The sequence below is a fragment of the Dermochelys coriacea genome, chromosome 16 (genome assembly GCF_009764565.3).
Source record: "Dermochelys coriacea isolate rDerCor1 chromosome 16, rDerCor1.pri.v4, whole genome shotgun sequence".
In the NCBI taxonomy this organism is placed as follows: Eukaryota; Metazoa; Chordata; order Testudines; family Dermochelyidae; genus Dermochelys; species Dermochelys coriacea.
Genome location: NC_050083.1, coordinates 26,005,664 through 26,033,518, shown reverse-complemented (window position 1 = coordinate 26,033,518; position 27,855 = coordinate 26,005,664). Strand labels below are relative to the sequence as shown.

The 27,855-nt window shown below is 42.9% G+C and overlaps 1 protein-coding gene and 1 long non-coding RNA gene across 35 annotated transcripts in view; one reads left to right on the top strand and one right to left on the bottom strand.

Annotated features, from left to right (window-relative positions):
* The window catches only part of RALGPS1 (Ral GEF with PH domain and SH3 binding motif 1), a 443,114-nt gene that overhangs the window by 18,399 nt on the left and 396,860 nt on the right, over positions 1-27,855 (bottom strand). For all 17 annotated transcript variants that reach the window (XM_043498706.1, XM_038375127.2, XM_038375136.2 and 14 more), the window contains 2 exons: positions 3,352-3,478; positions 2,240-2,391 (listed from right to left, as the gene is read on the bottom strand). In XM_043498706.1, coding sequence (XP_043354641.1) covers positions 2,240-2,391; positions 3,352-3,478 — 279 coding nt within the window. The remainder of the gene's footprint in view (positions 1-2,239; positions 2,392-3,351; positions 3,479-27,855) is intronic.
* LOC122456875 lies at positions 1,119-18,357 on the top strand. 18 transcript variants are annotated; one of them, XR_006276018.1, is made up of 8 exons: positions 1,119-1,460; positions 4,100-4,233; positions 5,058-7,582; positions 8,325-8,512; positions 11,463-11,649; positions 15,352-16,587; positions 16,871-17,095; positions 17,862-18,357. It is a non-coding gene; the product is annotated as an uncharacterized LOC122456875 (long non-coding RNA). The 18 variants fall into 18 exon arrangements; XR_006276022.1 differs by having other exon boundaries at positions 1,122-1,460; positions 15,352-15,509; positions 15,622-17,095; XR_006276021.1 differs by having other exon boundaries at positions 1,123-1,460; positions 5,058-5,302; positions 5,498-7,582; positions 15,352-17,095.

Sequence of the window (27,855 nt, the reverse complement as noted above, 5' to 3'; positions counted from 1 at the left end):
AGCAACCGGCGGAGAGGTAAATCACCATGGGGCTAGGGACACCCCAGCCAGTGGTTCCTACCCTGAGCCAGGATCAGCTGCTAGTCCAGGCTGGGCTGGAGGCAGGAGAGGATGGGACCTTCCTCTTCCCCTGCAAGGAGTGGCTGGGGCTGTGTCAGACCCACCCGCAGAAACCTCCCGCAGCTGCAGAAAGCTCAGCATCCTCCCCTGCTGCCTGCCCCCATCACTCCTCAGCTGTGACGGGAGGGGTCACTGTACGGGGAGCTGCTCCCCCATCCATCCAACCCCTGTGCATCCGGACCTCCCATACCCAGACACCCCTGTAAGCTTCACCCAGTACATCCAGAACCTCCCATCCCGCCATATCTGAACCCCACCCCACTGAACCTCAACCCCTGCATCTGGAGCCCTCCTGCAGTCAGACCCCCCACCTCCAGACCTCCACCCCTTCACCCAGACTGCCTCCCACTGAGTGCACTCAAACCCCCACCCTGATGCAGCACCCCCTGCACCACCCTGAGCCCCCACATCTAGACCCTCACACCACTGACCACCAACTAGCTCTACCAGACCCCACTCCATCAAGCCCACTCCCCCAGCACCCAGACTCCCCCACTAAGCCCCCCACACCCAGACCCCTCCGCTGAGCCCCAACAACCTTCACCTGGAAATCCCTGCAGAGTCCCATTGCCCCTGTACCTGGAACCCCCCAACAAGCCCCTGTGCATCCAGATCCCCCCATACCTAGACCCCCCACTGAGTTGCCTGCACCCAGATTGTCCCACACAGAATCCTCTCACTCCACACCTGGATCCTGTCACACTGAGCCCCACACACTTGGATCTTGTCTGGTTAAGCCTGCCCACACCTGGTGTGCCTGGCGCAGAGGGGCAGGGCTCCAGGGTGTTTCTGGGACAGGCCCAGGCCTTGTGCTGTGTCAGGGTCGGGTGCAGCCTCACCGCCGAGTCCGTGTCCTGGGTGTGGGGGGGCTGCAGGGTGATCTTCCTCCTCTGTGCAGCTAGTGGCCTGTGCTCCCCATTGCCATGCTGGAGCCTCTGCATTTATTTAGTCACAAATAAAACTTGTAGAATTTTGCAGAATTTTAAAATATTGTGCATAGAATTTTTAATTGTTTTGGTGCAGAATGCCCTCAGGAGTATTACTATGTGATGTGCTAGCAGCTGCTAGTAAGACAGTAAGAGTAAGGTAAATTGAATTTCGATGATTCAACGTCTGGCTGAAACAATGTAGATTTCCTATTTGATTTAATCACAAGGCATCTTGGCATGTTAGTCTGGGAAGGAACCTGTCAGCTTTAACTTTAAGGCCAATTTGCTTTTGCAAGCAGCATAACAATGACTTTTCAAGAGGAATACACCAGTGAATGAAAAAGTTAATCTTTTTTGTTTCAGCTTTCTTTTACAACAAACCAGAACTGGGACAAAGGTCAGAAAGATCATGTGAGTAGTTTAAATGACCCTATTGCATAGTCCTGTCTTTAGAATGGACATTTGTTTCAGATTAATTTCCTCAAAACTGCAAAGATTGACAACCCCAATTTTTCCTATCTTGAATAAGTTGTTTTGATTTTCTTCCATATAGATTTGAGCTACAGTAAACCAGTAAAAGACTAGAAAAGGTTTTATGGCTCTAATTATTGACAATAAGCTTCTTTAAACAGTTCCCACATCCTTAAAAGCATATTGCACTAATGCTCTTCTTTCTTTTTACTGTGGTTTGTTCAGGTTACTCTGCTTCCTATCTGCTCCTGGCAATGCCTTCATTATAGGACAAACCCCAGGCCAACCTCACTTTACACTAATACAGGTTAAAAACATGGGTCTTATGCAAAAATAGCTCTTACACTTATTCTCATTTCATTAGGGAACTATTTGGTGGTAAAAAGTGCTGGTTTGACATCCCATTTATGTAGAACATGGACATTGGCAGAACTTCCCCCAGACCCTCTCTATCTTGTTCTAGTGAGACAATCTCTAGCGGGGGGAGAATAAATCTATGTGGATGAGTTGAGCTAAGCTGCACAAAAACTGAGTGGGTTCACAAGGCCTCGGGGCAGTTGAGAGGTGGTTCCAATCTACTTCCTCCCAAAAAAGTGACCAGTCTTTCTTTGTTTAGAAGCTAAACAATCTTTCTGCTTCTGTAGTTATAAGTGCCATTGCATATTTCCAAGCAGCAGAGACAGACAAGCAGAGAATTCAGCGAGCCATAGAGTTCTTACCTATGGAAATTCCATTGGTGAAAACTGAGTTTAGAGTGTGGTTTCTGACAGGACTGTGGGATTCTAGGACACTGTCATCCAGCAGGTGGCGTGGCTTCTCTGTTGGAAACGTTGCACTTTTACTTTCAACTACACTGAACTGACACATCATACTGGAAAGTTGGGAAAGAAAAGAAAAATGCAAAAGCTCTTACGTAATCTGATATCATTCATTCATCCCTGTTTTTTTCCATTCAGACTTTGCCTCACCATACAATGATCATGAATGTCAATAAGTTCTTTAATAGCAAGCAGTTAAATGGGACTTCTCACATTTTCCTACTGCTTATATACATGCTGCATTTAAACCTAATCAGGCTTTGGATTTAGTAGTGTGTATAGTTAACAATTGTTGTATTTGTGCAGATGGGAATTTATTACTTTTAATTTATTTGCTCTGACTCCTCACTGTACAGAGGCTGTGTAATCTAGTGGTAAGAAGCATAGATAGGAGACTGCATGCTACACAGCTAATTCACTGCTGAATGATCCTCAGTTAACCTAATCAACAGACACTGTGTGATACTGGACAAGTCACATGAGCTCTCTGCCACAGTCCATCCTCTTGTAAAATTGGGTAGATGTAGAAAGGAGATGCTGTCACTGATCTGAGTTTTCCTCAATAAATGGTAAAGAGGGAGTCTCTCTCTAACCCATACAATTCAGCTAATACAGTACAGAAAGGCCACAACTTCTCAGAACAGTAGTGGGTGCCATGGAGATTGTAACGTTCCTTGGATAGATCACTGAGATGTTAAAAATCTGTTATGCACATCAGACAGTCACACAAATCAAAGTGGATAGTATAAGAATGGCACTGAAGTAAGTATTGCCAACTATTCCTGGCACTAGCAGGAAGCATGATTTCAGTCAAAACAACAGAAAAGTGTTAAGACATCTTTCTGAAAAATCCTGAAGCACACAAACTAATGCCTGAATCACTCCTATAGGACTAGAAATGGGAGAGGGGCATAAGAGGAAAACTGTCTGAAATATCTAAGAACTTTCAACTGCTGGATTAATCCCTAATGATGCTTGAACTGACAGAAGCTGAGACAGTGTGAAGCACCCACTTGTTTCCCAGGCTGTTACTCTTCCTGTGTCTTGGTACAGGAGGGGTTGGGAGTCTGGCTGACACTGAGGCATCAGGACAAGTTGGTCTCCTGCTGAACCTCACAGTTGCTGACACCTGAGATGGACCTAAAAGTAGAAATAAATTAATGCTGAACTGATGCAAAAAACAGACATTTCGGGAGCTAGTTTTGGTTATTTTCTTCATTTTTGAGAGGGCTCAGAAATCCAGCAGAGACTTTCAGAAATAAGGTCTGATGATTAAACAGCCACTACTTAAACTGGATTGTTACAGATCTCAAAAGGCAGCTGCATTTATGAAATAGTGTCGCTTACCTACTGGGTTACACCATCTGTTTTTATAAAGGATCCAATCAAATAAAGCAAAATGGAAATGGAAGTCATCCTCAAAACATTCCTGCACATATTATTAATGATGGACTCCCACAAAAAGTCTTGGACACTTACAACCGTTGGATTTGCCAACACATAACTTGCACAGCCATAAAGTCAGTTTGTGCTTCAGGGGTAAGCAGTCATGTCTAACAAAACATATGTTCTGAATTTGGTTCGAAACCCGTCCAGCTGTAAACAGTTTGCTCATATTGACTCATAGCATGAATATCTGAGAGAAAGCGGGGACTTTTCATGTAGCTTACAGCCAGACAGATGTGTTATTTCTCAATTATCTATGATCTTTGGGAATTTAGGAAAGTCTCACTGAAAATTATCCTCCTTCTCATTTCTCAGATTTTATCAGGGTCCACAGTCACCATGCAAGGCTGCTCTCATCCCTCCTCCTGAATGCTGTCTGCAAGAGGCTTGCATGATCTTGGCCAGGAAGCAGAGAACAACACAGTTAGCAACTTCTTATGTCTTTGGAAGTAGGTTACTGCACTTAAGGCAATTCTTTGTTTCACAGTAAACAGTTATATTTCATTTTTAAACTGTTTAGTTGTGACTTTAACACTGGTGACAGACTCCAGAGGGATGGTCTTGGAAAAGGCTGCTCACATTGTCCCCAGTTCAGGTACAGCTCAGGCAGCAGTAGTGCAAGCTTCCCCAGTATTCTACAGAGGACACTTCTTGAAGGTTTGAGGAGAGCTTAGTATCTATGGCCTCTCTGTTGAAAATGCCCCTGGGGGCCAATTGCAATGGAAATTCTGTGATGTGAAAAGCCATGTCTAACTGAACAAACATCCCCCTCTCCTCATCCCAAGTTTACAGCTGAGATATCTTTTTGGTTTGGACATGTATGTGCTGGAAATAGATAGGTGCCATCAGCACCCATATAGAGGAGCTTTGGTTTAAAATGCTCCTAAATTGAGGCAGAAGAACATTCCACTGCATAGTGTAAGAGTTGGGTTTGGAGAAAGGCTAATATCAGGAACAGCTGGGCATCTGCCACATAGACCAAACACCATGAACAGGACAGGCATAGAATTTGTTCCACAACAGTTTCTCCTGCTTTGGCCTGAGACCTCATGGCACAGACTGCAGTAAGTCAAAGAGCAGTTGCTTCCTCAAGAAAGAACAGTGCATCCATTAATAAGAGGGAGCTGCTAACTGGAAAAGAGTTGATATTATAAAATAGATCCAGGACTTTTTACTTTCCAGTCCAGCCGTCAGCCTGGAGTTTTACTTATTTAGGTGAAACAGACAGACCTTGGTGAAAGATTATTTACATTGTAATTTCTCCATATTGTAGGCTCAAAGATGCTACCATGACCTGAGCCATCAGTAGGAGCAAATTACAATGGCTTCTCAGTGTCAGCAATGGGAAAACTGTCTGTTCAGCTTCCCAGTAGCACCTTTTATCCTACTTTTTAGTTGGACAAAGAAAGTGCATAGGGACAAACCAATATTGTGGAAGGAGAGAGATGACATTGGTCCTTATAACCAAAAGAGAGAAAATAAACACTTTAAACATATCATTTACTGGATCATCATTTGGTGGGTACACACAAAGAGAGAATTTATCTGTTTTTGTCTTTCACCTTTTTTCCCCAATGCTCATCTGAATGTGTTCTCTGTTGCATTTGTCCTTGCTACAACTTTTTTATCACATAAATGAAAATATATGACACTTACCAAATTGGAGCATCTGTATAGGTAAGATGAAATAATAGTTATACTCTGCATTTTTAGAATTTAGTACATATGTGGAAGAACAGAATCCGATGCTTACAAACACGATGAAGCAGTAAAAATAGATAAGTAAACATTTTTACCAAGAAAAGGACCACAAGGAAAGGACTTCTTCAGACAGAGCTACTCTTTCTATGTATAACAAAGAACTTGCTGATCACAGAGTAAACAAACTAAATGTAATGGAACAATACATTTTTTCAATGGAACCTTGAAATAATGGTGGCTACCCTCTGAAAAGATCTGGACAAGAAGGAAATGATTAAAATCAGCACTTTTAGTTGTCACTAAGTATAATCAAAGTTTCTATTTCACTCAACCTATTGCAGATAACATAAGGGGTTTTAACTTTGGTCAAGGAAATCTCTCCCTCAGCATACATTCTATTACAAAGTGCATATATGATAATTCATAGTTGATTAACATGAAGATGAATTCAACTTCTATTTTGGAGATCTAGATATTTTGTTTCCTGAGCAAGAAAGATTTAGTTGTTGCTATAGTGTAGTTTCCAATTTAACAATGCAAGTCACATGATAAAAAGTCATTTACGCATGGTTGCTATACAATAGGATCTCAAAATATAATTAAAAATTTTCTAAAACTCCACAGTTCTGAGGGTCTAAGTTCTTTGTAACTTTTCTTTGTTTTCTAATGTGAAAAGTCAGTTAGCTCAAAGCAATTAAATGTCTTAAAATCTGTAGCAATCCACTGTACAAAAAAATCCCAAAAGAACTTTCCCTCAGAAAATGAACAGCAAGGGAAGATTCTGTCCTGAAATAGTCATAAATAAGTCACTGTGAAGTTGATCAAAGTTGTGCACAAATATCTCAGGCAGAATGTGGCTCTAAGTGTTTTAAATAACTTTTATAGGTTCAAGTGCTATGCCAATCAAAACGAGGAGAAAGAAATTACATATCACATTAAATATATTTCATTAAGAGTTTCTTCTGTATAGTCACACTCTTAGAAATAGTACCCTCTTAAGGCAGCAGAGGGTGCAATTCACAAGATTGTGAATAAACAGAAGCCCTTGAACAAAAATATTAAGATTTAAAGTTGCAATGATTATAATTAAGGCTATGATTTAGTCATGGGTATTTTTAGTAAAAGTCACGGACAGGTAATGGGCAATAAACAAAAATTCTTGGCCCCATGACCTGTCCATGACTTATACTATAAATATCACTGACTAAATTGTGGGGCGGGGTTCTGCTGGGCGGGAGCGGACTGGGGGGCATCCCGGGCCAATAGCACCAGCTGCCCAGGGTCCGCTGTGCAGCGGCTGCTCTGGCCACCCGGGGGGCCACTAGCAGCTGCTGCTCTAGCCACCCTGGGGGCCACTAGCAGCTGCTGCTCTAGCCACCCTGGGGCTGTCTGAGCAGAGGCTAGGAAGACTGGCTCCATGGCTACTCCAGCAGCAATCAGTGTGGCTGGCTGCAGGGCTGCCCAAGTGGCTGGCTGCAGAGCTTCTCCAGCAGTGTCAGGTGTGTCTGTCCCTGGAGCCACCTGAGCAGCAGGCCCCGGAGCCAGCTGCTTGGGCGGCCCGGAAGTCAGCCACACTGGCCACTGCAGAAGTCACGGAGGTTGCAAAAAGTCACGGAATCCGTGACTTCTGCAACAGACAGGGAACCCTAATTATAATTCCTTTTAAGGAGAATAAAAGAGCTTTCAGATCAAGCAGATATTAAGACACCAAAACACTAAAAACTAAACCTGGTTAAAAAAATGGTGAAACCCTTCTTAATGTATGCAAGAGAACTGGATAACTCAGATTGGGGATAGGTTATGGAGCCTTTCACCTCTAAAGCATTTGCTCCAATTGGGGTCATGTTGAGGGAATAGCTGGCTTGTGTGGGAGGGTGAAAGCAGAAGGGGGATATGGGGCCTTTCACCTTAGGGCACCAGTTCAGATCTGACCATCTGGTAGTGACTGACAGTCGTTACTATTTCATCAGTCTTGTGAAATGAGGTTATTGTCTAATTCCAGTTCCTGATGAACCAGTCCATATCACAATTGATCTCCCTAATGGTAGTATCTATAGTGAGACTACTGAATGAACAGGAGACAGGTTATCCTGAGAGGTAAGATAGGGTGGGGAGGCTTGCATGGCTGCTGCCGGTGCTGTAACTATTCGATGGATAAATAGTTCCCAGCACTAAATTCCTGTTCCCAGCACTAAATTCAGTCAGACTTAAAAGAAAGTAATGCATATTTAATTAAACTGTCCAGGATGCTGAGTAGAGACAGAACCCAGAAAATGCTGTTTCTTCTTTCTACAGGAAATTCCTGCTCTTCTTTTACCATGGGATTGACACCTTGTTAATAGATTATTTATAGTCTCTAATGGGGGGAGGCAGGTCAGTAGAAATGATTTATTTTAAATGAAACCCAAAAACTATTGCTTTTTGTGTTTGCTGTAACTAATAAGGGTTGCAAAAAGAAAAGGAGTACTTGTGGCATCTTAGAGACTAACAAATTTATTAGAGCATAAGCTTTCGTGAGCTACAGCTCACTTCATCGGATGCATTTGGTGGAAAAAACAGAGGAGAGATTTATATACACACACAGAGAACATGAAACAATGGGTTTATCATACACACTGTAAGGAGAGTGATCACTTAAGATAAGCCATCACCAGCAGATGAAGTGAGCTGTAGCTCACGAAAGCTTATGCTCTAATAAATTTGTTAGTCTCTAAGGTGCCACAAGTACTCCTTTTCTTTTTGCGAATACAGACTAACACGGCTGCTACTCTGAAACCTAATAAGGGTTGGAACACTATAAGACACAGGCTCATATTGGCATGTTTCTTCCTTTATACAGCATGGCTAGAAAGGCAACATCTGAGAATCCAATGCACATACTGACGTGCCTTCTGGTATTTTATTCCATTTGCATACAAAAAAAATTGGAAACTTCCAAATAAAACGCATAGAAGTCCTGTTATTAATTTCTGCAGTCATTCACAATGTACAGACTCAATGTACTTAAAGCTACAAAGCCAAGATAAGGTAAATTAACTATCAAACAATAGTATACATTCCCTGTCTGACTATGAATTTTTCTCTTATTTATTATTTAGAAGCAATGCTTTGAGAGACGCTTTCTCCAAACATTAGTGGACCCTATTACATTCCATTATCTACATAAATAATTTAAAGACTAGAAATATCCAGTGAAAGTAATACTGCAGGCCCTGCTTTATTGCCTGCTACAAAAAAACTTCTGTAATGAAGATGATTAGGAATATCTGTCAAAGCTAATATGGATGCTGTCACAGTACTCTAATCCCTCAAATGTTCAGTCAACTGGAGCTCATTTCAGGATTCCTATACCTGTGTCAAGTATCTGGGTTTCTACTTGTAACTGAATATAGTTAGCATCTAGTAATTTGATCCATCTTTGTCAATCATTCTGATCCTTTACAGACCATAGTTGTCACTGCAATGAAACTGTCTGGTGCTTTTTAGTGTACTGGTAAAAGTTACTTATACAGTACAAGCATTTAGATTAGAAAGTAATGATGGATTGGGAACCTGTTTTTGAGCAGCCTCTTCATTTGATTTCCTTCTTTTTCAATAAATTATTAGAAATAATTCTTGAAAGAAGAATGGAACATGTTATCAATTAGTAGAAAATTGCTACTAATGTTCATTAAATTTAACATTGAACTTGTAAACAACTATCCTTAGTTTTCATCCATAAATGGCTAGGACCTCCATTTAATATCCTATTTTACAGATGACCCCTCCAGCACCACAGTACACCCTAGAATAATGCTGGAGCACTGAGGTCAGTATTGATTTGGAAGAAAAGATATTCCCTACTGAATCACCAGTATCAATTTCTGCAGAATCTGGCTATTTCTTGGATTTTTCTATGGGAATAATGCCCAGGCCTAATTTGGTTTACCTTTGTGAGATCAGATGAAATACCAGATTAGCGGAACCCAGTTATAGAGATTATGGCATCTGCTTCTTCAGTTTTTGACTGCACATTGTAGGGTTCTCTTAGGAAGTGGAGAATATTTTGTTCCAATTACACTGTTAAGTGATGCCTGGGTTTTAGCTGTAGGGTGGCTATTAAAATCAATGAGAGTCATATGTTGTAATAATTGGGCCTTCCTATTTACCCAAATTGTAAACTCAACGGTAAAGAGTAAGTGAAAGTTCTTAAGATGTCACAATAACTTATAACAACAAATGTTAATGGGAAAAGGTATGAAAAGGAGACAAAGACTAAATTAGTGTAAAGAAAAAGGCCTAATCAATGAGTGTGCTGATATTGTGCTTAGTAAAAACAGTAAATGTGGAACTGAAAATTAATGTGGAAACTGGTGTGTCAGACATTAGGCCTAACATGGTGGACAAAATAATGAGGGGATGGGCTATTCCACCCACCATTCTTTTTGTGGGTCCTTAAAGAAGGGGACTTTGGAGGGAAAATAGAGAAGAGCAAAGGGAGGCTAGTGGAGTGAGTGTCAGGATCCTGCTACCCCCATTGTTTGTTGGGACCCTGAGCCTTCGTCATCCTGATTCCGAGAGATGTCCTGACCGAACTGGGCTAGAGTGGGGGATCCACATGACATTGCCACCCCTGCCACCTCCAACTGAATCCCAAAGTCCACCTGTGATTAAATGGGATTGGACTTTAACAATAGCAGCAATAACAGCTCAAGCTCATACTAACTACATTTTTCTCTTTTACCCCAAAGGATAGTTATGACTTCTTTAATACCATCTTAGAAACTGTCAAACACTGGGTTTTTTCCTTCTAAAACTCTCTCCAGCTAAAGGGAACAAGAAATGTTTATCATAGGTTTTAGAGGTGGATACTGGATTAAAGTTTATTTTTTAAATTATCTCTTACTAGTGAGGATGAAAGACAGAATCTTGCTTATTCTATGTATGCTTATAATACTGACACAGAGAGCAAAATGTAGCTCGTAGCAACATAACTGGTGTACAGTGGTAATTTTAAACATTTTAACATAATAGGGAACATGCGTGAGGCCACCACATACTCAAAAATACATCTACAGAATAAAATGCATCAGCTCTAATTGATTCCAAATACAGATTAGTAATGATACATACATACATACATACATACATACATACATACAAACAATCAAAAAACTGAAGGAATTAGTTTACCAAGACATTTCTGACCATCAGATTTGCCCACTGCCCATTTAGGCCAAAATGTTAAAAAAACAAAAACAAAAAAGAGCTCATAAGACTTTTATGGAATACAATTAAAACTTGAACCCAATTTAAACCCAATGCAAATCCATATCTTAAGATGCCCTTTTTGACTCAGTTCCAGAAATCAAAGTACCCAGCATTTATTTTATCCAGTACTGTAGTTACACAGGTTTCAGAGTAGCAGCCGTGAGTGAGCTGTAGCTCATGAAAGCTTATGCTCAAATAAATTTGTTAGTCTCTAAGGTGCCACAAGTACTCCTTTTCTTTTTGTAGTTACACAGTACTTTGTAACTGGAAGAAAATTTCCCCAGGAAAGGTCTGCAACCATGGATCCTTGAATTATTCAGTTAAATCTCATCAGCATTGTATCAATCAACAAAGGTTGGTCTTGTGAATAGAAGTCCAGATCAGTGCAGAGCCCAGAAGCTGCACACATTCACTGCACATGTAGATCAGCTCTACATAAATGCATAATGCATTTTTCTCTCCTTAGACCACTGATAAAAGCAGCTAAAAAAACCATATCCACTGTATGACAGCATAACCATTCAAAGACTTTTGAATCTTAATTCCATGAAAGCAAAACCAATTTTTCACTGGAAGACTCAAAGCCTCTTTGTGCCAGTGAAGGCTAAACCGCTGCTGAATTCCAGCTTTCCCATTTCAGCTGTTGGCATTAGTGCTATTTTAAAAAATTGCAATTATATTTTTATAATGTGGAAAATATATTTTTTTTACTCTTTTCCCCCCCAAGGATGAAATATTTGTATTAGCTCCAACTTCCAAAAAATGTCACCTTCAAGCCGACACAAGGCCTGACAGTTAATGAAAGTTACAAGAGAATGAAAACAGCTGGTTATAACGGTGATAATGCTCATGCAACCTATAGCGCTCCAGCTATAATAATGCCTGCACATTGGAGTAAGCTGTCAGACTTGTATGTGAGTATTAAGAGTCTCAGTGCCCTAATGCTGACCATGAGGAGTGAATCATTCTTCAGTGGAGCACTCAAGGATTTGGCTGCACAACTCTTATTAATAGTAAAGAGGGGCTTAACTTACCCTTTGAAAACAGAGGCCATTGGTCCAACTCTTATTTTCATACATGTGGGTGGGTGTTCTTGACAGTGAATTTTGCAACACAGCTGCTGATTTTGCATATGCGCAATCGGAGATGAATGCCTATGAATAGAACCCTGCGTGGATACAAAATATGTATCTGCATCTGATGCACGATCTGCAAATATGGTCTGTGGATATCCGCATCCAGATGCAGATATCCCTGGATATAAAGTGGATATTCACAGATTTGCAGGGCTCTCTCTCTCCATTATTATTATTTATCTGTACCGCAGTAGTGCATAAGAGGTTCCAACCCCATTGTGCTAGGCATTGTAGAAACACATCATAAAGAGATATTTTCCACCAGAAAGCATCAAGGTGCTTTTTTGAAACTGACAACATGGTTGTTTTGCAACATATCATTTAAGAGCCCCAACAACAGTGCTTCCATAGAAATAACAGTGAATTTTACCATTGACAAGGGGAGCAGAGCAGACTATTGATTTGAATGTGGTACTACCCCAACTTGAAAGAGCTTTGATGTTTTGCCTAACCTTTAGACATGACTCTTTATGTTATTCTAATCTAGTGATTAGATTACTCTCATGCAAAGGCTTGACCGATATAATTTGTTGCTTCATTCTTCTGAAGCAGTTTTTTTCCCCCTTGCCTGCAAATTAAAAAAAGTCTTTGGAATCCATGGGGTGGAGGGGTTTGGAACCACCAAAGAATCTTGGGTTTGTTTGAAAAAAAAGATCTGTTGCTCAACATTACCCCCAGCAAGAGACTTCCCTGTAAAAAGAATAAAGCTCATATAATTTATTAGGTTTTATTTCAGAGTGTAGACTACTATCCCAGACTCTGCTTGGTGTGTTGCAAATGCCTAGCCTTGTTGCTCAACAGTGAAGTTCCAGTCTCTAAATTCAGTTGAGATCAAGTGATTTTTGGTGCTTTTTTCCATTAAATGAGATCATTTGCTACTGAAAAGTCTCCTATTTATTCTCCTTGGCCCCTATCCTAGTGCATACTGTTACCATGATTGCTATTCTATCATTATGGCTTTCAAGGAGACAAAGCACTTTTAGCAGGATTTTCCAGTTACTTGGCATGGAGAAAGGCAAATTTGGTTTTCATTATTTCTCATCATTGTCAAGACTATGCTGACATGTACAAGAAAATAATGTATAAAACTATCAAAACATTATTTAAAAAAACTGTTTACATTGGGTAATTAGAGAAACGCAGAAGAATGTGATGAGTGCTGTTTAGAGAACTATGGCAAGAGCATTTGGAAAAGTTTACCACATATCTTTAATATCCCAGAGGATTATACTGTTTTTTCCTTTGCATAATTTTTCCATGAATAATATTCCAAATGTTATAAATGAATGTTGCTTTTACAACCTTTTATTAAAACACAGGAACACATATGGTCTCTAGAGAAAAAAAAAGTTATAGTCCATTAATTTTCTTCTTAAAAAATATCAACAAATAAACTAGTAGAAAATATACAGAGAGGAGCATGGAAGGTGATCTATTCACCACAGGCTAGGATAACAGAAAGAATACCAGAGACTTTTCAGGAAGAAAATTCTCAACTTTCATGCTCCTCTCTGTATATTTTCTATTAATTTATTTGTTGATTTTTATTTTTAGAGAAAATTAAGGAACTATGACCTTTTTTTTTTTACTCTAGAGACCATATGTGTTCACATATGTGTGTGTAAGAAATAAAACTGATATTCACTAACTCTACTTGCTAAAACTTACTGTTGACATTCAAAGCCACAAGGGCCTACAGTCACACTTCCTGACTGCAGTGCAGACATACCCTTATAGTGTGACAGGGGAGTTTAGTCTCCATGGACCATTCAGCTCTGGCCTCCCTTCTGAAACTGCCAAGAAGGGACTACCTGGTGCCAATTTTGTGATGTGATAACATATGGGGATTTGTCAAAGTTAATATAATATATGTCAAATAAAATATAAAAAGGACCCTAAAGGAGTCTGTCAGACATCAATGCCTCAGACTAGTATATTAGGTGAGCTTCCCTCACAATATGTCATCATAAAGGTAATGGCTGTAGCCTCAGATTTTACTTCAATGGAATTTGACAATTACTCAATCTTTTTCTGTACCTGTCTTCTAGTGGGTTAAGTACATTTACCTTATTGATGCTTCCCCCAACAGCTATGAGAGCACAGCTGGCAGAAAGCTGTTAAGTTAAAAGGAAATATATTGACCATGCTTGAGTAAAACTTTCTTTAAAAAAAAAATTCTTCCAGGTGGACACTATGACTCAACTGAGGCAAAACATGGTGGTCAAATCTCTTGCCCTCTGGGTGCAGTATGCTTTCATAAAGTATCCAGGAGATTAGGCTGTATGAATTAAAATAAAAGTTGGAAATCAATTAGGACACTGAAGAGAACTGTTTATGTTGAGAAATGAATCCCACATAATAAAATGGTGAAAAGTGGTTGTTCTCTTCTTGATGGCTGTATCAGCTCTAATTGCTTTTAAAAAACTTGTTCTCAATTTTGATTTGGGAAGCTTTAGTTCTGCACAGATTTTTTTTTAAAGCCAATTCTTGGTAGCAAACTTACTGATTGATAAAAATGTCTTAAATTCCACACATTTCTTCATTGATATCAATCACTTTCAAAAATGGGTTCTGAAGATTTGCATGGAACAGAGCGCTCCATGGCAGGCTTATGAGACCACGTTTCACACAAGTATAACATTTTCTTCCTGGGCTGTAAACTTCTGGGAGGAAAAAAAAAAAGATGAGATCTTATCCTAGAAGCTCAGCCAATACCACTTTAACAACGGCACCAGGAAAGTAGCCACCTAAACCATGAGGCAGCAATCAAGCGGTTGCAGGAGGATTAGACAACTCTCATTTCTACAAAATGACTGGCTATTAAAGCACTCAGCGCAAACTATTTATTAGTTACTGAGGCAACCATTAAAACAAATAGCAAAACTAAATGTCAGACTCAGTGTTTACATGGAAAATTATGCTTTCCTTTGAATCTAAAATACTGGAAGTGTCATACAGATTACATCACCAGTGTAGTACATCTACTGCCAAAAGGTTACAAATGTGCAAACATCCTGGTGTCTCTGCCTTTGCAGTTGTGTGGTTTTTTGAATGTTTTGTTTTTTTAACTCTTAAGTATCACCTGCTCTAGGGCTAAAAAAATAATGCATTAAAATAACAAGCTACTTAAATTCTTCAGCCACTTCCAGGGCTGACAATATTGGGCTGAATTCTATCCCCAGTTACAGCTATGCAAATAAAATGAAAAGGAGGACTTGTGGCACCTTAGAGACTAACAAATGTATTTGAGCATAAGCTTTCGTGAGCTACAGCTCATTGCATCCGATGAAGTGAGCTGTAGCTCACGAAAGCTTATGCTCAAATAAATTTCTTAGTCTAAGGTGCCACAAGTACTCCTTTTCTTTTTGCAAATACAGACTAACACGGCTGCTATTCTGAAACCAGCAAATAAAATGGTTATCCACTTTTTTCGTAACGATTGTTCTTCGAGATGTGTTGCTCATGTCCATTCCGTTCTAGGTGTGTGTGCGCCCACGTGAGCAGTCAGAGATTTTTGCCTTAGGACCAGCTGTGGCGTCCCCTTGAGTCCCATGCTCATGTGTTGGTATATCGGGTGCCACTGGCCCTAAACCCTCTCAGCTTCTTCTTGCCGACAACTCCGACAGAGGGGAAGGAGGGTGAGTAATGGAATAGACATTGAGCACCACATCTTGAAGAACAATCATTACAAAAAAGGTGGATAACTGTTTTTTCTTCTTCAAGTGCTTGCTCATGTCAATTCCATTCTAGGTGACTCACAAGCAGTATCAATGGAGGCAGGTTCAGAGTGCATGGTCTTGCAGTTTGCAGCACTGCTCTGCCAAAGCCAGCATCGTCTTTAGCTTTCTGGGTAAGCGCATAATGAGATGCGAACATGTGGACAGACGACCAGGTAGGGGCTCTTCAGATCTCTTGGATTAGTACCTGTGCCAGAAAGGCCGCTGATGACGCTTGTGCCCTAGTCGAGTGTGTCGTCATGATTGCCGGTGGAGGCACTTTAGCCAGCTTATAGCAGTAGCAGATGCAGGCTGTGATCCAGGACGAAATCCTCTGAGCAGACACCAGGCGACCTTTCATTCTGTCTGCCACCGCTACACACAACTGCACTGGCTTATGGAACGGCCTTGTTGTATCTATATAGAATGCCAGCACCCTCCTGATATCCAAGAGGTGTAGCCTGCACTCCTCATCCGATGCATGAGGCTTTGGAAAGAAGATGGGCAAGTATATATCCTGGCTAGTATGAAACTGGGAAATGACCTTGGGCAGAAACGATGGGTGCGGTCACAGCAGGACCTTATCCTTGTAGGAGACTGTATAGGGTGGCTCCGAAATAAGCACTCTGATCTCAGACGCCCTGCAGGCTGACATAATCACAACCGGGAATGAAACTTTCCAGGCGAGAAGTAGGAGAGAGCAGAAAGCCAGATACTCAAATAGAGACCCCCCCCATGAACGTCGACAACACGAGATTCAGGTCCCAGGAGGGACAGGATCCTGGACATGTGGGTAGAGATGCTCCAGACCTTTCAAAAACTGTGCCATCATGTTGTGAACAAAGATTGACCTGTCTTGGAATGGAGGATAGAAAGCCCATATAGTGACCAGGTGGACCTTGATTGATGACAGGGACAAACCTTGAAGTTTGAGGTGCAGCAGATAATCTAGGATCTCCTGAAGCATGGCCCAGCACGTGAATCTTTTCCATTTAGCCAGGTAAGTCACTCTGGTGGAGGGTTTCCTGCTACCCAGCAAGACCTTCTGGACAAGGGCCGAGCATGCCCGTTCATCTGTGCTTAGCCATGCAGTAGCCAAGCCATCAAATGCAGCGCTGCCAGGTTGGGATGCAAAAGGCTGCCATGGTTCTGTGATCTGGCCAGAGGGGCAGCTGCAGCGGGGTGGCTACCGAAAGGCTCGGCAATGTGCCGAACAAGTGAAAAAGAGGCCATGAAGGGGCTGTTAGGGTAACTTTTGCCCTGTCTTGCCTGATCTTCACAAGGACTCTGTGAATCAGCAGCACTGGCAGGAAGGTATACATCAGTCCCCCTGACCATGGAATGAGAAAGGCATCTGACAGGGAGCCCCTGTCCATTCCCCAGATTGAACAGAACATGTGGCACTTTCTGTTCTGCCTGGATGCAAACAGGTCCACCTGAGGAGTCCCCCACCTCTGGAATATTATACTGATCACTTCTGGATGGAGTGACCACTCATGGTGAGAGAAGTAAGTCCTGCTGAGGTGATCCGCCATGACTCTCCTGGTTCCAGGCACTTGCATGGCTATTAGATGAATGGCATACACCCTGGCCAATGAGAGGCCAAAGGGCAGCACTGTGAATTAAAAATGGTGCCTGCCCACTATGAAATGGAGGAAGTGTCTGTGACCTGGGAATATAGAAAAATGAAATAAGTGTGCTTTAAGTCGAGGGTAGTGTACTAGTCTCCTGGATCCAGGGAGGGGATGACAAAGGCCAGGGAGACCATGCGAAACTTCAACTTTTTGAGAGACTTGTTGAGGCAACATCGGTCCAGGATGGATCTGAGGCCCCCTTTTGACTTCAGAATTAGGAAGTAGTGGGAATAGAACCCTTTTCATTTCATGTTCTGAGGGATCTCCTCCACTGCCCCTAGGTGCAGGAGGTTCTCGACCTCTTAAATGAGGAGTTGCTCATGAGAAGGGTTCCTGAAGAGGAACGGAAAGAGCGGGGGTGGGAAGGAGGGAGGGAGGGGTGGCCAAAAATTGCAGGATACAGCCCCGAGATACTATGTCCAGCACCCAGCAGTCTGAAGTGATCCACAACCAGACTGAATGGTAGGGATGAAGACAGTCGAGGAAAAGACAGGGAATTGACTGGGGCGTTGCTCTCGAGCGCACCTTCAAAATGAGCACTTCTGGTCCCCGGGATGCTTCACCAGGCCAGGCTGCATGGGTGAGTGGGAAGAGGAAGGGCGGTGACGACTAAAACTCATGTGTCTGTCCCTTCTCCTAGCAGATCCCTGACGAGGCTGCCAAGGTCTTGGTGGTGGGGGCAGCCAGAAATGCTTCTGTGCAGACTGCAGCATATGCATGCCCAGTGAGTGAAGGGTGGCCCGAGTGTCCTTCAACTCATGCAACCTCATATCCATTTGTTTGGAGAAGAAACCATTCCCATTGAATGGGAGGTCTGGATCTTGAATGGGAGGAATGGATCGAGATCTGCATCTCTTGGGAAAGCCCAGTGGTCTGAAGCCAGGAGTTGCGTCTCATAACCACCGCCGCTGTGACCACCTTAGCCACCGAGTCCCACACCACCTGAAGGGACCATCTAGCCGCTGCAGTGCCTTCCTCCACCAGGGTGCCAAATTCTTGGGCCAAAACCTACGGGAGGGACTCCTTGAACTTATGGAGGGAGTATCATGAATTAAAATTGTACCTGCCCAAAAGGGCCTGATGGTTCCCCATCTGGAATTGTAGGTTGGCAGTGGAATAAATTTATCTCCCAAAAAGGTCCAGTCTTTTCGCCTCTTTATTTTGGGGAGTTGAGCTGGTGTGCCCCACTTATCTTTTTTGTTGGCCGCAGAGACAACCAGCGAGTCCGGAGGTGGGTGGGTATAAAAGTACTCAAACCCTTTGGCTGGGACAAAGTACTTCTTTTTGGTCCTTTTGGAGGTGGGAGGGATGGAAGACAACGTTTTTCAGAGGGTCTTGGCAATTTTGAGGACCCTGTCATGCACTTATAGTAGCCGGGATAGAGGCTGAGAGGACATTGAACAAGGTCTCCACCTGCTCAGCCATCTCCTCCACCTCTAGGCCCAAGTTCTCAGCCACTCATCGAAGCAGGGCCTGGTGTTCTTTAAAGTTGTTAGGTGGGCTGGCTTTTGAGGGTCCCGTGACCACTTCATCCAGGGATGAAGATGACGACTGTACCACAGGAGTAGGTACATGGGGGAGGGAGGTTTAAAGGTGGGTGTTGTCTCCTCTACCCCTACCTCCAAGCATGACGGCAATAAGGCCACTGTGCTGGTCACTGGCTGTGCTGCCAAGAAAGTATCATCGATCTTGATGCGGCCTTGGGAGACCAATTGGGCCGGTGGAATCTGGGTGAGGGGCTGAACTGCCTTTCCGTTCCGGAGGAATCCCCTTTCAGTGACCATGGTGGAGCTGTCACTGCTGGAGACTGGTGCCTGGAGTGAGAGGATCGGTGCCAGTATCGAGGGACCAGTGCCAGGGCTGGGGGGACCAGAATTAGGATGGGGAGTGCTCCCATGTGGCAGGCGACTGAGAGCTGCACTGAGAGGACAACCTGCGGGGAGGGTGAACGGTACCGGCAATACAGAGACCAGGCCTCCCCTTAGGTAATCCATGTAGAGATGGTGGGGATCGCAACTGCGGTGAATGAGGGCAAGCCCCATAGGATCTGGGCTCCGACTCCGGAGATCTTCGGCATGGAGGAGCACACTGCCTTGTCTCGGGGGATTAGAGGTGCTCCACTGCTCCCTATGGGGTCTTAGCAGCTGGTTTGTCTCGTGGGGAGCTTTTGCCATTTCCTGTGGCACGTGCAGTGCTGGCGGCACGGACGGAGGCCTCTGCTCTCTCGGGACCGTCAGGGATTTGGGTTCCTTACCACTTCCGGGAGTCAGTGGTGGATCCTTTAAGGGGCTAAGGGCCCTGACTGGGAAGGCACGTCCATGTGGCTCCGGAGTGGCAGGGTGGCCCGACTGGGTCCTTTACCCCATGTCCCATGGCCCTTCTTGCTCAGTGCCAGGGAGCCATGCTTCTTTGTTTTCTTTTTGGGTACTGGCAATGGGGAGCAGTGCTGGGCAGAGCCTGGTGCTGGGGGTGCGCTGCACACCAAGGCTGAGGTACTAGGCGAGTGTTGGTGGGATGATTTGGAAGCCAAACAAAGAGAAGCCTCCATGAGGAAAGCCCTCAAGTGAATATCCCACTCCTTCTGAGTCCTGGGTCAAAAATGTTCACAAAAACGACACTTGTCCTTTACATGTGATTCCCCCAAGCACTTGAGGCAGCTGCTGTGGGGGCCACTTACAGGCATAGGCCTATTCAGGGCCAGCCCACAACATTTTGGCACCTGAGGCAGGGAGCTCAAATGACAGTCACTATTGCAGGGACATTTTCACTAGGTTCTGTTGTTGTTACAAAATGCACCATTAAAGTCATTTGTTCCATATGGCTGATGTCAGGTGTGCAGTCCAGAATAACAGAGTAATATCTTGCTGACTTCAGATCTGCCACAATCTTCTGTTTGACTTTTGTTGCCAGTAACTGTATGATCTCATTTTGAATTGTTTTTCCAAGGTAGTGGTGTGTGTGCGCATTTCTTGGGTGGTGACTCTTCTTAGATGCTCCTGGAGTACAGCATGAAACTCAACCATCAGCTCCATAATTTTAAGGAAGTTTCTGTTGTTTGGCACATACAGCTGATCCGAAGTGCTATGCAGTGCTAGGTTTTGGGTAGCAAGCATTCTCACAATGGCAATGAGCCTTTTTAGATCATTTTGCCAGTAAAGAGACTCTGATGCATTCTTCTCTTGATGCTGATAATCTACTGTGGTCTTTAACCTTAGTCTCATCTCAAGCTCTTTCCACCTATGGAATGCTCTCTGGTAAGTTGCTGCCTTCTCATGGCATGCCAGATTTCTAGCCAGATTTTTCCAGTCCTTTGTTTCTGTAGAACCCAGTGTGGCTGGAACATTAGACTGGAAGAGTTTGCAACAAAAACAGCATGCAGCATTCTGGGCTTTTGAGTACATAAGCCATGGCCTCTCCACTTTGTCACCATTTGGGATTTCACGCCAGTAATGTGTTGGATGGAAACTTCTATTTTCATTGTCTTTGGGGAATTGTCTTCATTGTCTTCACTTGCTGTGGCCCATGCAGTACAAGGAAGTCCCTCAGGCTACTGCTCAAGTGGGTCCACAGTCCTGGATCATCTAGACTTAAGGAACTAAACTCAGCAGCAGCTGTTTCTTGCACCTCCACCACTCTCTTCTCTGATCTACACTTTTCTTCAGGAATGTGCATGGTTACATCAATTTGAGATGGAGATATGGATGCTGCCTGCAGTAGCTGACAGGTCACCTGCACTCTGATTACCTGGAAGATCAGGCATCTCCTCACCACTCACATCCTCACTGAGGCAGGAAGGCTCACCGTGAACATTTGTGTCTATGTATCTCAGGAGAGCTTCTTCCTGCTTAGATAGAAAAGCTTTCTTTGCTTTCTTTCTTTTTCTGAATTCTGCCCCAGAGGGACGTTTTCTTCTTTCACTCATGACTGCTGTTCTGTGCCAGCTATAGTGGCTCTCAACACTCAGTTGAAGAGGACAAATAAGCAGGCTGGTAACAGGGCCTGAGTGAGGGAAGATATCACTGTCTTAAGGGCTTAACTGGCTCCTACTACTTCTGCCTGTTCTCCTCAAGTGGGTTCAGGGAAGCAGCAGGAAACAGGAAGCTCCCTGAGAAGCTGGTGTTAATCAGTCCAGGCACCTGCGGGTGCTAGAGAGGTACATAAGAGGCTCCTCCTCCTCTCTCTCCCTGCAGCTCCTGCTGCTTTCTATTATTCCTTCTCATCTTTTCTCCTGCCTGCCTGTTATGTCTCTTCTGCCCTCCTTCCTCCAGCACAACACTCCACTATCTCTCTGCATCTAGAGCAGAGAGAATACATATGTACCAGCAGCAGATACAATTTTCTACACTCTTGGTCCTAGTGGCGTGCCCCCCCACCCATCACAGTCTGGCACCCGAGGCAGCCGCCTCAGTTTGCCTCATGGTAAGGCCTGTTACAGTCCGCGCAGAGACCGGGGCATGACCCCCACTTAACATTAACTACTATAAACAAACTATTTACAAGGCCCTAAGGATCTAAGTCAGAAAAGACAAAACCGTAAGCCCTTGCTATGCAAGGAAAGGTGCTCCGACTAACCACCACGGGTGGTAAAAAGGAACTGAGAGGGCATAGGGCCAGCAGTGCCTGATATACTGACGCATGAGCGCGGCACTCAAGGGGGTGCCACAGCTGGCTCTATGGATACCACTAAGGCAAAAATCTCCAACAACCTCACACGTGGGCGCGCACACACCTAGAATGGAATCAACATGAGCAAGCACTTGAAGAACCCTGATTTCTGCAGAGTTACTATGGATCTATACTGAGGTAAGAATTTAGCCTATTTACTCCTTTGGCAGTAAGTATAATGGGGCCTCAATAGTGATGGATTTCTCCATTCTAAAGCACAGTGGAAACACAAGAAATAACAGATCTTATCATAACTGAGCCCTGACTACTGCTCTAAAGGCGATGGGCTTCATCCTCAACACTGCCTCTGAAGAACCTGCTCACCAGACTCTCACCACCAATGCAGTCTAAAGGGGAGATGTAAAATGTTGACCCTTGAATGACGGGGTTGTTAAAAATATCCAGATTCCACTCTGGGAGCTCACACTCCAATGCTTGGGAAACTCTCACATGGATCCATTCAACATCTTATAAAATACAGATCAGGTCCCTACTGTTAGCATGTATTTTTTTAAACATGAGTATTACTCTTTCAGTATTTGAACATTTTTAAAAAAAACAAAATAGACAAAGCTTTTGTAAAAAACAAACTTTCTATGTTCTGATTAGCTACTTTTCAGAGTGACACTGAGATCCACTAGAAAAACATATGTAGCTATCTGTACTGAATATCACATTTAGTGATGTTCTAATTCTAAAGAACGTTAGACACTGGGAACTCAAACATATCTGCTACATATTATGTCAAATATTCTGTTTTGCTCTGGGGAAAAAAAAATACTTCGCTCTATCTTCCAGAACAATCTGTCTGCTGGATGTAATATTGGACATCTCTTAGCCAACACTGCAGGAACACAGATGCCATTTTTCAGCTAAGGCATTCAATTGGGAAATGTGAACAATTAACGTTTTCTGTGCATCATTAATGTCCTGTTTTTATAGCAGATCTAAGGGACTTAAAAACAGTCTCAATCAAGTTGTGTGAATCAGAAGAGTCCCTGAAAAAACACAGGATCAAATTTCTGGTAAAGTCCCATGCTCTAAAACTATTTATAACAAACTTCTCTATATGAGGGGATGCAATTTTCCTATAAAAGCACTATCTACAATTATACATAAATGTGGCAATGTAATGAGATTACCACTAATACAAAAAATACCCTGTTGTGAGACATTCATTTCAAACAAATGTCTGTCACCTGTTTTGATTTACTGGAAAACTGGTTGGCAATCCAGGTGGAAAAAGGACAGCTGGTTTTCTCCAGTATTTTGCAAACAGAAATACTAATAAATGAAACTGTTTCACTGAGCCTTACACAGACAGATGAAACTTCACTAAGAAAAACTATGTCTCCATGCAATGATCTATAATATACTCTGTGGGAAGGAGGAGAAGGGCTGGTTTTGTTCAATATCTTCATCAATGATCTGGAGGATGGTGTGGATTGCACCCTCGGCAAGTTTGCAGATGACACTAAACTTGGAGGAGAGGTAGATACGCTGGAGAGTAGGGATAGGATACAGAGGGCCCTAGACAAATTAGAGGATTGGGCCAAAAGAAATCTGATGAGGTTCAACAAGGACAAGTGCAGAGTCCTGCACTTAGGATGGAAGAATCCCATGCACCGCTACAGACTAGGGACCAAATGGCTAGGCAGCAGTTCTGCAGAAAAGGACCTAGGGGTTACAGTGGACCAGAAGCTGGATATAAGTCAACACTGTGCCATTGTTTCCAAGAAGGCCAATGGCATTTTGGGATGCATAAGTAGGGGCATTGCCAGCAGACCGAGGGACGTGATCGTTCCCCTCTATTCGACATTGGTGAGGCCTCATCTGGAGTACTGTGTCCAGTTTTGGGCCCCACACTACAAGGAGGATGTGGAAAAATTGGAAAACATCCAGCGCAGTGCAAACAACATGATTAGGGGACTGGAACACATGACTTATGAGGAGAGGCTGAGGGAACTGGGATTGTTTAGTCTGCGGAAGAGAAGAATGAGGGGAGATTTGATAGCTGCTTTCAGCTACCTGAAAGGGGGTTCCAAAGAGGATGGATCTAGACTGTTCTCAGTGGTAGCAGATGACAGAATGAGGAGTAATGGTCTCAAGTTGTAATGGGGGAGGTTTAGGTTGGATATTAGGAAAAACTTTTTCACTAGGAGGGTGGTGAAACACTGGAATGTGTTACCTAGGGAGGTAGTGGAATCTCTTTCCTTAGAAGTTTTTAAGGTCAGGCTTGACAAAACCTTGGCTGGGATGATTTAGTTGGGGATTAGTCCTGCTCTGAGCAGCAGGTAGGACTAGATGATCTTCTGAGGTCCCTTCCAACCCTGATATTCTATGATTCTATGTGCTGAAGGAGGAGAAGTACTGGAAAGGAAAGCCTATTTCCATCTTCAAGCCAGGCAACTAAAGTCAAGGACCTGAGGACAGACACCCACCCCTTACTGGATTTTGAAGTGACTAATCATTACCACAATATTATGTTTGGTAACATGAGGCAGCTCATAAGAGAGAAATACAGTATGTCACACTAAGAGTTTAGCTAGAGAGCTGTCAACTTAAGTTTTATTACCTTTAATACTGAAGCAGCTCAACTATGATGGGTCTAGTATTTCATGGGAGACACTAATGGTCCAGAAATTACATTAATTTAAATGGCATTACAATGTCCTCAGCCCTTTGTGGAGCTGGGCCTTAACTTACCATGTGTCTGATTCTACTTTCACACCAGTTTTCACTATTTAAACTCCACTGACTGCAATGGTCTTACTCCTGATTTATAATGGTCAAACTGAGAGGAGAATCTAACCCTATATTACTTTACATTGATAACTGTGGGTATTCAGGCCAAAATACCCCAAAATGAAAGTATTGGAAAATACAGTCACAGACTGTACTGTTTTTAATTCTGTGTGGTCAAAATTCACAACTGATATTTACTACATTTTATGTTTTTAATCTATTCAAGGGGAAACAGCTATATTTTTTTTAGCTTGAAATATAGACTTCTAATCCATCTACAAAAGATCATATATAAAGAATAATTTAAAAACATACCACAGCTTATAAAACTCATATCACAGAGGTCATCATTAGCAAGAGAATCTTGAATGGTGATTAGGTATTGGGGCGGGGAGGGGGGGTGGGTGGGAAGGTTAACATTAAAAAAAACCTGAGAAATGCTTTAGAATAGTGACTGACTGTTATGTGTGAGATCATTTTTCTCAAAATTTTCTCCATGAAATTCATTAACTTGTGTGTCTGTGCACCATTGCCTCTACTGGAGAGATTGTTAGGGTTCTGATCATCTCACCCTCTAATAGACAGAGTCCAGAAAAGAGAATAAACTTGTTTTTAACAGCTTATGCAGATTCTGAATTAGCAAAAGTGGTAAGGACCTGCATTTCTGAAGGCAATTCCCAATGCAATAAGATTAGAATTTGCTGATGAATGTGGAGTCTGATATGTAAGTAGCAACTGGATTTAGACTTTTGTTGTGGCAACTGCTGCACTGCTCCCTCCCTACCAACCTCCTAAACAGAAAGCTCTTTGCATTCTTTATCCTCTTACCACCTACCCCTGCTGAACTCTGGAACACCATCACCAGTGGGCTAATGGAATCCCAATCCTTTCTTCCAGCTCCATGTCAGGTCCTCCTCCATCTCTGGCCTGAGTTCCCAATCTGACTCACCTCCTCATGCTAATTCATCTCCTCATGGCTTGGTTAAGAACCAGTAATGGAGGAAGCAGGTAATGTCAGAAATATAGGATAAGGGATGGAGATTTTAAGTGTGTCCTGCAACAGGGCAGGACTACTCCACCCAAGAATCCAGACTTGGCAATGGTTCCCAGCAGTTAGAAACATATATTCCTTCTTAGCACAGAATGGTCCCACAATAGTCACTGCCCAGGTGTTACTGACATGGGAATTGGCTAGGTTCCAGAAGGTGATAGGATCGAAAAGCTTTGGAGGATCCAGAAAGTTGTCTCACAGGACGTGTTTTAACTGATAAGAAAATAGGAGGAGGATAATTCCCTTAGCATTTAGAAAGCTCTTAGTAAGGGTCTTATTCCTAGATCAGTTATGCTATATATAACATATATAGGCTGTAAATTGAAATCCAGTACTATAATTTGCAAATGATAGGACAAGTTCTGCAAACCTTACTTAACATGCATGGCAGTCAATCATGAAATTACTTGAGAGTGAGTAAAACTCGATGAGCATAAAGATTGCAGAATAGCATCCAGGTGTGTGTACCACTGTACAGCACCCATCAGGACACTACCATGTTACTTGCTTGGCTTAGGATGACTTAGGATCTTGAGGTTTCCAAGCCTGGAGTTGTGTGTTTGGGTTTTTTTAAGTGAGTTTTCTCTCCCAGGCACTCAGGATCTAACAACCTGTATAAAATAAAACGTGAAGCCCCTCAAACTGGGTTTACACAGCATTAGTGACTGATAGACACATCTGGTTTGTTGAGTCTGCAGTCAGACTGAAATGACAGCAGCAAAGAAGGTGAGAACTTCCAGAGTTACTCTAAAGGGGCTATTTAAATGTGAACAATATCAATAAAGTAGCCAAAACATAAACACCCACATTAAATATATGAAATGTAATCATATGGCACATCAGAGCCCAGTTTTGTGTTTTAACTAAGAAAAACAAATCCTCACAAACACAAAGCCAGTCTTTGCAAGAAGAATTCACCTTATTTAACATCTCCTTTGGCCCTTTTATCTAGTTTTAAAAGGTGCACTGTTTTAGTGTGAACTGTTTCCTCAGAGTGCATCCAACAAAAAACTGTGTAACTGACAGAATTGTGGGGTTTTCTGCAGAAATGTTTCCCTCCAAAACACTATCTGTATATATTTTACTGCTTTCTTCCCACATCTGGAGCACCTCCAGTGTTGAGACTGAATTCTTAAGGTTACTTAGTCTGAAAAATCAAAATAATCTCTCATCAAATCAAATAATGAGTAATACACCGCTACAGACTTGGGACCGAATGGCTAGGCAGCAGTTCTGCAGAAAAGGACCTAGGGGTTACAGTGGACGAGAAGCTGGATATGAGTCAACAGTGTGCCGTTGTTGCCAAGAAGGCCAATGGCATTTTGGGATGTATAAGGGACATTGCCAGCAGATCGAGGGATGTGATCGTTCCCCTCTATTCGACATTGGTGAGGCCTCATCTGGAGTACTGTGTCCAGTTTTGGGCCCCATACTGCAAGAAGGATGTGGAAAAATTGGAAAATGTCCAGCGGAGGGCAACAAAAATGATTAGGGGTCTGGAATACATGACTTATGAGGAAAGGCTGAGGGACCTGGGATTGTTTAGTCTGCGGAAGAGAAGAATGAGGGGAGATTTGATAGCTGCTTTCAACTACCTGAAAGGGTGTTCCAAAGAAGATGGATCTAGACTGTTCTCAGTGGTGGGCAGATGTCAGAACAAGGAGTAATGGTCTCAAGTTGCAGTGGGGGAGGTTTAGGTTGGATATTAGGAAAAACTTTTTCACTAGGAGGGTGGTGAAGCACTGGAATGCATTACCTAGGGAGGTGGTGCATTCTCCTTCCTTAGAAGTTTAAGGTCAGGCTTGACAAAGCCCTGGCTGGGATGATTTAGTTGGGGTGGGTCCTGCTTTGAGCAGGCGGTTAGACTAGATGATCTCCTGAGGTCCCTTCCAACCCTGATATTCTATGATTCTATGATCTGTTTTGTAACCAGAATTTCTGTCTTGTGTTTTAGAGGCTGAATATAACAGGAAATTGAATGCTTTTTACTGCTTATGTAATGCCGACAGACCCCGGTCCTCGATGAGCGAGATGGAACCTGGGACCTCCGGAGCTTAGTGTAGGAGCCTCTATTGCATGCGCTAAAAGCCATATGGCTGTTAGCTATGACTGCAGAGCTGACTCAATCTCTCTCTAAGCTGTCTCGGTGTCACTAGATGGGACAGAACACCAT